The sequence below is a fragment of the Myxocyprinus asiaticus genome, chromosome 15 (genome assembly GCF_019703515.2).
Source record: "Myxocyprinus asiaticus isolate MX2 ecotype Aquarium Trade chromosome 15, UBuf_Myxa_2, whole genome shotgun sequence".
Classification (NCBI taxonomy): Eukaryota; Metazoa; Chordata; class Actinopteri; order Cypriniformes; family Catostomidae; genus Myxocyprinus; species Myxocyprinus asiaticus.
The window spans coordinates 22636278-22648865 of NC_059358.1; the positions used below are offsets into that span (position 1 = coordinate 22636278).

The 12588-nt window shown below is 39.1% G+C and overlaps 1 protein-coding gene across 3 annotated transcripts in view; it reads left to right on the forward strand.

Annotated features, from left to right (window-relative positions):
* Positions 1 to 1788: 1788 nt before the first annotated feature.
* Positions 1789 to 12588, forward strand: part of LOC127452860 (transmembrane protein 245-like) — a 28547-nt gene continuing 17747 nt past the window's right edge. The window contains exons 1-6 of one of the 3 annotated variants that reach the window (XM_051718662.1): positions 1789 to 2980; positions 5426 to 5543; positions 7786 to 7881; positions 7998 to 8120; positions 9640 to 9828; positions 9983 to 10152. In XM_051718662.1, coding sequence (XP_051574622.1) covers positions 2345 to 2980; positions 5426 to 5543; positions 7786 to 7881; positions 7998 to 8120; positions 9640 to 9828; positions 9983 to 10152 — 1332 coding nt within the window. In that variant the 5' untranslated portion in view covers positions 1789 to 2344. The remainder of the gene's footprint in view (positions 2981 to 5425; positions 5544 to 7785; positions 7882 to 7997; positions 8121 to 9639; positions 9829 to 9982; positions 10153 to 12588) is intronic. The other 2 variants (XM_051718661.1, XM_051718663.1) reach the window with 2 other exon arrangements.

A 12588-nucleotide genomic window follows, 5' to 3' on the forward strand; every position in this document is an offset into this window, starting at 1 on the left:
GTTCTGGGTACATGCGCAAATACGCTGTTGTCAGCGCTCTTAGGGGCCTTTTACACGACAACGTTTTCAACTAAAAACAATGGCGTGTTGGGGCCTGAAAACGCAAACTTTTGAAAACGGGTTTCGAAGTGCAAGTTTTTGAAAACGATGCCGTTATCTTCTCCGTGTAAACATACAAAAATGCGAATTTGTGAAAACGATGACGTCACGCACACGCATATTACGTGTTCAGTCTATAGGCATGCATGCGAGTACTTCAAAACAATGCGCGAGACGTTCAAAACTACAATGGCAGACTACAGGACTTTGTTTGTGCTCCTCAAGATTTGTAGTAACAAAGCAACCTCATCGTCCGTCCAGACAAAATTGCTCGATGCTTTCACCATCTTCATTGTTTGTATTCACCTCTCTGTGGAAGAATGCTTATGTGCGCAGGCGCGTAGTGTTTCTTTACAAAGTGATATCGCCAACTACTGGCCTGACATGCATAATACAGCGTGTTTAGTCATTTTCACGGATGCGTGTTCAAAAACACAAAGGAAAAACTTTTCCGTTTTTAGTACATCGTTATCATGTAAACCTACCCTTAGAGCGGTTCACGTTAGAAGCTGCCGGGGTCGGGACAGGTGAGTTTAAGTAGGGTTTGGGTCTGTAATTTATGAAAAAATAAATAAATAATAATTAAAAAAAAAAAAAAAAAAAAATATATATATATATATATATATATATATATATATATATATATATATATATATATATATATCCCATCGGGACTTGTTTCGTGCACGCGCTCTCACTCACAGATACGCGCAAACGGATGAGTTAGGGGCCACACCGAACGTGTTTTTGCCTGCGTCTGCTCTGTTTTTCCATTGTTTTCCTATGTAACCTGCACCGCATCTCGCTGTTTCTTCAGTGCCTCTCGCAGCACTGGCACATTTTTAGACACTGTGTCAAATTAATAAGAGCTTCAGGTTTCAGAAATGCACGACGAGACACCTGCGTTTTGTTTCAGTTTTTGCACTGTGTCTAGATTGTGTTTTTATTTATTTATTTATTTTATTTTTTTAGCGCAGGTGTCACAAAGATTTAACGTTCTGAACAAATTCAGGTTGCAAAGAGGGAACTGTTACAATGTTTAACATTATTCCAGATCTGCAACAAGCAAAGTTTCAGCACTTGATAAACGGCAATGTTTTTTTCCCTTCTGCTCTAGTGTGCTGAGGGGCTGCCGTTCCTTGTATGTTTATTGTTACAATACGGCAAACTACGATGCGTACATAAAATACAGCCTCAGCATCAGAATATAAACTCCAGGTGAAAGTAAAGTAAATAAGACAGGAATATATTACTATTGTATACAACAAATCCTCAAAGTAATAATAATACTGTATCATATTATAATGACAAACTGGACAACAATAAATAATTGTTGGATTATAATATTAATAAATAACTGAATTCCAAAATGTTACTGGGTGAAGTAGTAGGTTTTACACACACCAAAAATAAATAAATATATATATTTTGTAAAAATATATGTGGGTAAATATTGTTTTATTATCACTGTATTGTGTAAAAACTGGAAAACATGCATTAATTATCTTTAACAAGATTTTTATTTCATTAAACATTTTGAATGTACTTGGCTACAATGGTTGATAGGATGAATTAAAAATTATGATTTAAAATACATTTTATGTAATTTTTTAAGCAAACATTTTAGAAATGGGGCCCCGGCTTGGTCGGATGCTTGGGGCCTCAGAAATCGTAAACCCACCCCTGAACATATACATTAGCTGATCAATTTAAAGTGTAAGGCTCATCGCTTGTCATTGTCAGTTTGCTCGTTCCTGTTGCGTGTCCTCAACCTGGCAACCCATGTGAGCTTCGAGTCTGTGGCTAGGGAGACAACTCTCTCCAATATTTAGAATTTAGACTGCAGTGTCCATTTTAAACGCTTGATGTCAATGTTACATATTGCTCCTTTAACATGGCAGCCCCTATGAGGGGACCCTTTCCATGTAAAATAATGATTTTATATGTTTCAAAATTAGCCTTCTATTAATTTCTTTAGGAATAAAACTTTTATTTAGGAGAAAAAAAAATTACTAAGTGCACCAACACAGTCTTGTTGTCATTTATATAAATATTTTTGAACTGAAGTTGCTTGTCGCGTCATGCAGGTGGGGCACTTTTGCGTAGCTACAGGGCATACTTTTCTCGCGCGATAATATTAACTTGACTGATAGACGCACAAAAACAACAACATTCTCACTTTGACTACATTTCCCAGACTCCTTCCTTAATATTACGTCACTTTTTGCCCTACCCGCAGTTCCTTATGTGGTGGATCCTCCAAACAGAAACAGAGCGAGCGACGCCACCGGCAATGGCAGACACAGAGGACTCGGGTCCAGGCGCTGACCCGGCCACCCCGCGTACAACCCGGCCACACTACGTCTCCTTCAGCGAGACGGTGCAGCCAGCAGTCGGGATGGTTAGCCAACTCCTGAGCCAACAGTCGTCTCTGAAGTTCGACAAAAACATAAAGCAGGCCTTCTACAACACTGGTGCTATGATCTTCGTGGCGATCTGTTGCGGAGCGGCCGTGTTGGTTTACTTCATCCTGGAGGCTTTCCTACGGCCGCTACTGTGGGCAGTGCTGTGCGGCACCTTCCTACACCCGTTCAAGTACTCGCTCGCCCGGCTGGGCCGTTCTTGGCTTAGCAGGCTGCAGGAGAGCGGCACGCCTATAGTGGTGGGGACTCTGCTGGTACCGGTGTGGTGTGTGAACTACGGGGTGGAGACTCTGGGTGAACTGATCATAGAGAGACTCAATGTGTTGTTGGCAATCGGGGCTGGTGTGCCCCTGCTTTATTTCTTATATATGTTCTGGAGCCTCATTGGCATGCAGGTGATCCTCAGCCATGTCTGCACCGTCATCTGTTTTGGCCTGGATTGTTTCAGTGCTGTGTGGGTGAGTATAAATGGCACGTGAATGGGACAGAGACACGCCCCCTGTCAACAAAGCACAGGTAAAAGTGGGTGAATGTGAATGTGTTGTGTTACATATTTACACAGAAAATCTGGCTTCTAATGACCACGTGTAAAGAAAAAAAAAATGCATATGCTATTCTGATTACATGTTGGCATATGAAGTTCCTTGTAAAAATATTAACTTAAAGGGGTCATGACATTTTCAAATGTCAAATTTTCCTTGATCTTTTAACATTTAAGAACTCAAAACTTCCTCTTCACTGCAAAAAGGGCATTTGTTGAAACCAAGCTGCCAAAACAACTTGTTCTTTACTTCCTCCACATTCTGATGTCACACTGTTGTGAGACATTTGCATCAAACCGCCTCCACAACAACACATCAACGCCTACTTTACCTTATCACCTCCGTAGCCCTGCCCAGTAGTGTTGAGCAGTGAGATGGCAAAGAGAGAGCAGGTCAGTCAAGAGTAGGGATGGCCTATACCACTTATTTTCTTTTCGATCCGATACCAAGTACTTTTAGGCCAATATCGCCGATATCGTTACCTTTATTAAATATAATTTTTACGAATTCTTTGGATAAAATGTGTAACTTTATTGTTACTTAAATGTTTTATATATTTATGGGCCTAAATAGAAAATTATTAGTTTGTTTACCCTTTAAAAATTAGTTAGCATAAGCCACATAGAAAACCTCAAAATTAACCATAGATATTATTATATGGTTACTATTACTGAAACCAAGTTACGAGCGCTATGACTGAAAGGGTGAGCTCTAGGGATGGGCGGATTGATACTTCCAATACTGATGTGGTATCAAGAATATCGATCCTCACATAAAAATATTGATATTGATATTAATTTTTTTTTAATAAGTGATCTTATTATTTAGATTACATGAATATTAATGCCTCTCATAAGATTCAAAGTGGAAAAAAAAGAATTATATGAGTGAATTGTTGCATGGTTCCAGAACAGTTTTTTCTTCTGCTCATCTTGATGCACAGAAATGCTAAAATACACTAGCAGTCACAGACAGCCCTCACTAGGGATGGGCGATACCACTTATTTTCTTTTCAAATCCAATACCCAGTAGCTGATTTAGGCATGGGCAACATGTGCCGTTGCCCAGGGCGGCATCTTGCGGGGGGCGGCATGAGGCACCCACACAGTCATGGTTACTAGTCATGGTAAATACAATATTACTACAGTAAATCCATGGTAAGTTTTCATAAGGGTATCATTTATTAACAAGGATTAAAGATCATTATCAGTGTTTTAACAACTTTGAATTTAAATAAACCTGTACAAATGTTCACACAATCCCATTATAATACATGTCACGTCTAGGTTTGTCATTACTTAGTGTGAATAACTCCAGATGCTGTTTTTCTGTCATTACCTCAGGAAAGCACTGCTCCATCTTTGAATGAGCACTATGCCTGAAAGGGTGAGCGCTATCTGTAACTGCTAGATGTATTTTGGCACTTCTGGCGTGTCAAGATGGGTGGAAGAAAAAATAGTTCCGGTGCAACAATTCGCTCATATAATTATTATTTTCCACTTTGAAGCTTATGAGATGCATTAATATTCATGTAATCTAAATAATAAGATCACTTGTTAAAAATAACCTTCAGAATCTATATTTATATGTGAGGATCGATATTCTTGATACCACATCAGTATCCGAAGTATCGATACTTTAGTATCGATCTGCCCATCCTTAGTCAAGAGCAGAGAGCCAATCAGAATAGTGGGCATTTACTGTCAAGTCTTAAAGGCAAAGCAGCACCAAAACCGAGTGTTTCTGTCGATGGCTCAGAATGAGGGTGGAAAATGATCATGATTTACAAATACATGAGTGGTTTTTGTGCAAAAAAAACTTTACTAATATTATAAGTGAACCTCATGGAACATATTAAAATTTTTACAAAATTCATGTCATGGCACATTAACAGTTGCACAGCCAAGATGATGGTCCATAAAAACAAATTCCAAGTTCTTATAAATGCTCAAGAGCTCTTCATGACAAAGTTCCCCCAGACTTTAACCTTAATGTTCTCACCATTTAATTTAATCTTTAATTTTAATGCTTGCTCACATTCACATGCAGCTTATTTTTACCTATCTGTGGGGCTTAATTCCTTTAGGGCATGTGATGTCTGCTTGTAGTCTAGAATGTAATTACCAAACAAAAAACCCATCCAATAGAGCCTTGTGTTTACTTCATTGCAAGGAAACTTAAGTGAACCCCAAACTATTCTGATTGCCTGTTTTCTTAAGACTGAATGAACCCTTGCATTGATATACACAATATGATTATTAATAGATCAGTGGCAAATGTCTGGTGTAGACACAGTAGCCCTTATGTTACCAGAGATCCCAACATATTTTCTCACTCTCTCTCTCTCTGTCTCCGTTTCAGGTTGGCACATTAGTTGTGGGCTATGCGTTTGCTGTGACATTTAAGTGGACACCTGGCATGGAAGGTTACTTGCGTGCTCTGTCTGTGCCAGTATGGACAGCTCTTATTTTCTACATGGGTAAGACCTTCTTTTTTTGAAGGCATGTATCATTCTGTTTGGGTATAATGTGCCATTATGTGGGTGTGGGTGTGGGTGTGGGTGTGGTGGGTGTGTGTGTGGGTGTGGGTGTGGGTGTGGGTGTGGATGTGGGTGTGGGTGTGTGTGTGTGGGGGGGGGGGGGGGGGCATTAGGGTCACCCCATAAGAAGTCAAATATAGACTTTGTATTTTAGTAAAGATAATAATGACAAATACTATTTAATTTACACAGTTAGGATACAGTACATTTCATGAATTATTTACAATGATCAGGGCTCTACAGTGCAAGCGTTTTACTTGCATTTGCGAGGGAAACTTACTGCTTGCGAATGCAGAAAAATATTTGGGCGCACCGGCGTGGGCATCAGCTGATCTAACGCCCAAAGTTATGAACTTATTATTGCAGCCTACCATCAGAATGAAAACTCCCTATTGCATCTTCCCTCAGATACTTTTAAAAGAGGCACGTTAGTTATTTTTGCATTAAAAGCGCCAATTTTTTCACTCTCACATGGCTGCGAGCGCTGTCCTCTCCCTCCCTCCCTCCCTCTCTTTCTTTCATGTGCACGCAGAGGCCGAGGGAGAGATATACCGCATGAAGATGGTTTAAGCTGTGTTTCTTGTTTGTTTTTATGTGTCAAAATGACAGATAGCTTTCTGAATAATGACAGATTAATCTCAGCTCACACTCAAGATTCTGAGAAAAATAGCGAAATAAAAATGTGCGAATCCATAAAATGCGCGATAACAGCAAACAGCATGTCAGCATCCTCGTCTAACTCAACGTGATAAGCAAAATCTCAAACATTACATTTAAAAAAAATAAAATAATGAAATGTCTCAACCAATAACTGCCTCTTTGCACAACTACGTAAGAATGACGGGTACCAAATTTACAGTATTCTGCTTCTAACACAGGTGCGCTAGCTGTCGCGTGGACAAGTGCTTGTGGGTTTCTTTTTCTTGGATCTTCAATGGTCATGAAAATTCTATAACATAATAACCACGCACTGCAACACTGTAAAAACCTCTTAAAAGGGCATACCTTGTTGATGCTTTATAACGAGACTATTAAGCAGCTGCATGGCTCTGCGTCAGACCAGTAGATACATCGATCAGCCACAACATTAAAACCACCTGCCTAATATTGTGTAGGTCCCCCTCATGCCACCAAATCAGCACTAACCCGCATCTTACCGTAGACTTTGTCAGTTCGAACCAGTCTGGCCATTCTCTGTTGACCTCTCTCATCAACAAGGCATTTCCGTCCACAGAACTGCCGCTCACTGGATGTTTTTTGTTTTTGGCACCATTCTAAGTAAATTCTAGAGACTTTTATGTGTGAAAATCCCAGGAGATCAGCAGTTACAGAAATACTCAAACCAGCCCATCTGGCACCAACAATCATGCCATGGTCCAAATCACTGAAATCAATTTTTTCCCCATTCTGATGGTTGATGTGAACTTTAACTGAAGCTGCTGACCCGTATCTGCATGATTTTATGCACTACACTGCTGCCACACGATTGGCTGATTAGATAATCGCATGGATGATTGTTGGTGCCAGACGGCTGGTTTGAGTATTTCTGTAACTGCTGATCTCCTGGGATATTCACACACAACAGAAAACTAAAGAAAAACATCATAATTTAGCCTGCATTACCAATGCGTAAAATACAGTCAAATTGCTAATTTAAGAGGGTTTATATTAGCTTAGATTATTTACATTTACATTAGATGAACAAAAGATGTGTGTGTGTGTGTGTGTGTGTGTGTGTGTATATATATATATGTATATGTGATGAGGAGAGGGGCGTGGCCGGGCCATGATGACGCATGCCTGGCGCTGAGTTGACTAATCAGCGGGAGAGAGATAAGGGGGGAGCCAGATAATATATATATATATATATATATATATATATATATATATATATATTAGTTTTTTATATATGTGTGTATTTAGTCTTTTGTCATGTGACAGACAATGTATTATTTCAGTTTTACTCTGGGCATAGCCAAAAGACCGAAACCTGTTTTAAATCCACTTCTGGGTCTCTGACCACCAGAGTATTTTATGCAAATATGTTTCTCACCATACATTTTTTTAATGCTGATTTTACACCCATGCACATACATACATAGACAGAAGAGGAACTTTGCAAAGAAGTTTAACATTGATTTACATTGTGTCTATGAAACAATGCTAAAAGGTTTTTATTCAGTCTCTCTGACAGGGTCCTGGCAAGTGCCTGTGTTTGTTGTGGTGGTGTTACTGCTTATAGTGGGTTCTCAGGAAAAGCCTGCTGTTCCAGGGAAAGGTGAAGAGACAGGCTCCCACTCTCACAATCTTCTGTTTTTGATATCCTCTGATCTTCAGACTTCTCAAAATGCCTCTTTGCTTAACGCCATCCTCTCCTTTCTCTGTATACTGTAGGTGAGCTCCCAGGTCAGGTTCTGTCCTTTGCTGCTAATACAATCTACATGGCTATCTCCTGCAGTAATGCCAGCCATGCTGAGAAGATACAGGAAGAGAGGAGCACCAAAGAACAATCCAAAGGTGAAACAATAAAGGAAACAGATCGGTTTGTCTGAAGTTAGAAGTCGGGCTGGGCGATGTATCGAATATTCACAATGTTTTTTATGGCAATAAAATTAGTAAAATGAAAATGTCCTAAATGTTTTGTCATTAAACTACTTTTGCATTCATTGCTCAACTTGCAAGTTTGAGATCGTTAAGACAGAGACATTTTAATAAGGTCTCTGAATTTCAAAAGTTCAGTTCATACTTCGTTTTAATGAATAAACTCATGATATTCATATGTGTCAACACCAAATTGTCACTAATGTAATGTAAGCTGCATGTTCTCTCACTGAAAATTTTTTAAGCAATTTCAGAACATATACATAAATATTTAGATACACATTGAATGTCATCAATAGAACAAAATATATGGCAATATAAATTATTTAGCTCTATCACCCAGCCCTGGTTAGAAATAATGTAGATGCTTGAAGTTACAGGGGTCATGGAAAACCTGGACTTATCAGGGAATTTTAAAAATAGGGATTTCCAGCCTGAAAAGTCAAGGAAATTAGTTAAAACTTAAAAAGTCATGGAAATTTTTGTAGTGAATATAATTTTTTCTAGTTATGTTTTCCCTTAGAATGTCCTATTGGCTAGAAATTGCTCTTTGTGAGTGTGATCTCTATATAATTGTTTTAAAAATCCTTATCCAGTAATCCAAATGATTGGAAATATCATGTAAAAGTCATAGAAATATGGAAACTAAATGGTCAAAAAGTGTGGAAACCCTGAAGTCGAGGATAGCTCACCCTAAAATGAAAATTCTCTCATCATCCCAGATGTGTATAACTTTCTTTCTTCTACAGAACACAAATGAAGATTTTTAGAAGAATATCTCAGCTCTGTAAGTCCATTCAATGCAAGTGCTCCAAAAAGCACATAAAGACAGCATAAATGTAACCCATAAGACTCCAGTAGTTAAATCCATATTTTCAGAAGCGATATAATCGGTATGGGTTAGAAATAGATCAGTATTTAAGTCCTTTTTTATTATAAATATCCACTTTAACTTTCTCCTTCTTTTTTTTTTTTTTTGGCAATTCGCATTGTTCGTGCATATCACCACCTACTGGCCAGGTCTGGCTAAAGGTGGAGATTTATATTTAAAGAACAAACTGTTTCTGGAGTTGTATGGATTACTTTTATGCTGCCTTTATGTGCTTTTTGGAGCTTTAAAGTTCTGGTCGCCATTCACTTTCTTTGTATGGACAGAACCTACAGAGCTGAAATGTTCTTCTAAAAATCTTCATTTGTGCTCTGCAGAAGAAAGAAAGTCTGAACATCTGGGATGGCATGAGGGTGAGTAAATGATGAGAGAATTTTCATTTTTGGGTAAACTTTTCTTTTAAACATGTTTATTCACAAATAAGCATCTATTATAAGATTACGATTATAATTATAAATCATAAATTATGATTACTTATGTATATTATGAGAGAGTTTGGAGCCCATGGTCATTATTGATATGGATTTTCCCTTCTTCCCTTCACAGACATGGATTCCTCCAAGGGGGTCTTTAGCATTCAGTCGTCCCGGCGCCGCAGCAGGCTAGAGTTCAGGGGTTTCGCACCCAGAGAGAAGGCCAGTGATATCTACTTTGTGCTGCTTGCATGGGCTATAGTGTTGGTGCAGGTCTGGCTCAACCTCTGGATCTTAAAGTTACTGCCCATCCCTGTTGCTGGTAAATAGTTGTGTAAAAGAGAATATGAACTTGTGTTTGTAGTTCTTTGGGGCCATTTTTCAGTACTGTGGAAGATGTGAGAAAGAGATGTGTGAAGATGTAAGTTTTCATAAACTGTTTAACCGAATGGGCGTGTATGTGTTATATTTTCTAGTTTGGGTCTTGAAGAAGATGATTGTTCGTTTTGGGCTGAAAGATTTCACAGGGCGGAGTCTAGTCAAATGGTGGGCAGTCCTTGAGAGATTTGTCAAAGACAGACAGGAGGCTCTGCTGCCTGGACCAATCAGAGGCCTTGCTCAGTTCTTGCTTCGGGTGGACACTAAGGTAAAGCTTTTTATGGACACACCCACACACATCCACTTGTCTGTCTGCCGACCTACTGTCCTTCACAACACTTGCCTGCTGGTAGTTGTCACCACATGCGTACATTTATTTTTAAAGGTGACAGAGATCTGTGACTACAAAGAGGAACTGAAAGTAGTCGTGGCTTGCTGCTAATTCTCTTTTACTCATACAGTCACAAAATTACCATAATTGAGAGCAAAAGTGTAAGATGCAAACTGTTCACAATTGGGTAAGTTGTGGATGATTCTATTTAGTGTATTTACCTAATTATAGGGTAAGTAAAAGAAGAATGAATAACTCTTGTCAGTAAACAGTCTACCAAATCCAATTTCACTGTTAGTGAGCTGTTCTCATAATGACATTTTACATTATCATGACATTTAGAGAATGCAATTTAATGTACTTCAGTGTAATTTCATTCATTAGGTAACAGTGACTCTTCACCAATAGAACAGGGGGTTTCTCTCAAATCAGTTCAAGTACTATTTAGTACTATTTTGAGTGAGTATTTAGTCTGTGCTTATTAATTTTGTATTTTTTTTGCTTTTGAGGTAAGATTTGAGGAAAGCAAAATCACCCAACACTGTGCCCACAGTTTCTTTGTTTCACTTTTCAGTTTAGTGAGTTGGAATTTTCTGAAATGATTGCATACCCAGTGTTGCAGTCAATCTAGATGAAACCCTACACGTCTAAGAATCCATTTCCCCAATCCCCTCCTGACCCTCGAGGAACCCAGCAGAGACACAGGCACATGTATTCTTGATCAATACATGTGCCTGTCTTGTTTTCCAGTAAAAATATCTAAACAAGCTTAATCAAAATAAATTTAGTTGAGTTACATAAGATATTTGTGAAAACTGGGTTAAGAAAAATACAAATGTTTCCCCTTTGAATTAAGTTTAGTTTCTTAGCAAATGGGCAAATTGTTCTTTCTTATTTTAAGCATGAGCATTGCAAAATTTTGTTAGAATTCTCCAAAAAGAAGATAGGAAACCAGAAGGGATTCTTAACCCAAAAATGAAAATGTGATCATCATTTACTCACCCTCATGTTGTTACAAACCTTTATGACTTTTCTGTCTTCTGTGGAACAGGAAGGGAGATATTTGTCATAATGATAGGGACTGACAATCTTATCAACATTCACTATAATTGCATGGAAAAAAGATGCAATATGTAAACGGTGACTGGGGCTGCCAATTCCTAACATTTTTCTTTTTGTGCTCCATCGCGGAATGACCCACCCCTCCCTCTTGTCATCGTAGTCCCACCTCTTAGGGCCATCCTTCAGCCAGGCTCACAACAAGAGTGGGCTGGAGAGCGAGAAGAGGTGCATAGTTAATAAGCCTCGTTCCGACAGTGGTAGATGAAGCACACCTGATGTGTAAAGTGCTTCATCACCGCTGTTTTTAAAACGCAGAGCGCACCTCTTCTCGGGGAGCCAGCATCAAATCTCCATGTGTGCACACACTGGCATCCTCACACGGCCAGGACCAGAGGAGGGTTCGGCTGAATTAAATGTGTTCCGGGACCCGCTCCTCGGATCCCCGGCGAGTTAGATGTGTCGTTGGGGGCAGAACAGCATGCGTCGTGGCCTGGGAAGTCAGGCTGCTAACGACCAGGGGCAGTTCTAGAGAGGGGGCTTGGGGTGGCCACAGCCCCCGCTCAAGCCTGGACCACTCCATGGACACACCCCCGACATTCACTGAGCAACTGTTTCACCGCGAGGATGCCAGATTCCCCTTTATTTTGGACACTTTCCTCCTTGGAGACTATTTCCCCCATTTATGGCATTTTATGTTTATTATTATTTCCAATATATGCCTCTCCGCGGCTTGATGCCACACCCACTGTGTCTGTCTCTTGCTCACCCCGCTACAGCTCCATAAAACAATCACAAGTAATACAGGTTTGCAACAACCTGAGGTTAAGTATTTTCATTTTTGGGTGAACTATCCCTTTAAAGTAATAGTTTACCCAAAATAATAATTCACTCATCATTTACTAACACTTATGCTACACTTTTAATAAGTGTCATGGAGCTTCTCTCATGAACACGCTCAAAGAGACTGCAGATGTCAAGATTTATAGTAAAAACTTCTTTCAAAGCCGATCATATCACTTCAGAAAAATGGATGAAACCACTTGAGGATTATGTTGATTTTGATGCTGCCTTTATGTCCTTTTTGGAGCTAGAAAGTTTTGTAACCCATTGACTTGCATTGTATGTATACTGTATAAACACATATATCTTTCAAAATATCTTTGTGTTATGCAAAAGAAAGATTGTCGTGTGAGTTTGAGACAGCATAAGGGTGAGTAAATGATGATGGAATGATAATTTGTTTTGGGTGAACACTTTGCTACTACTTTGCCACCTTGCCTCTCAAGTAAATATATCTTGTTTTAAAGATGT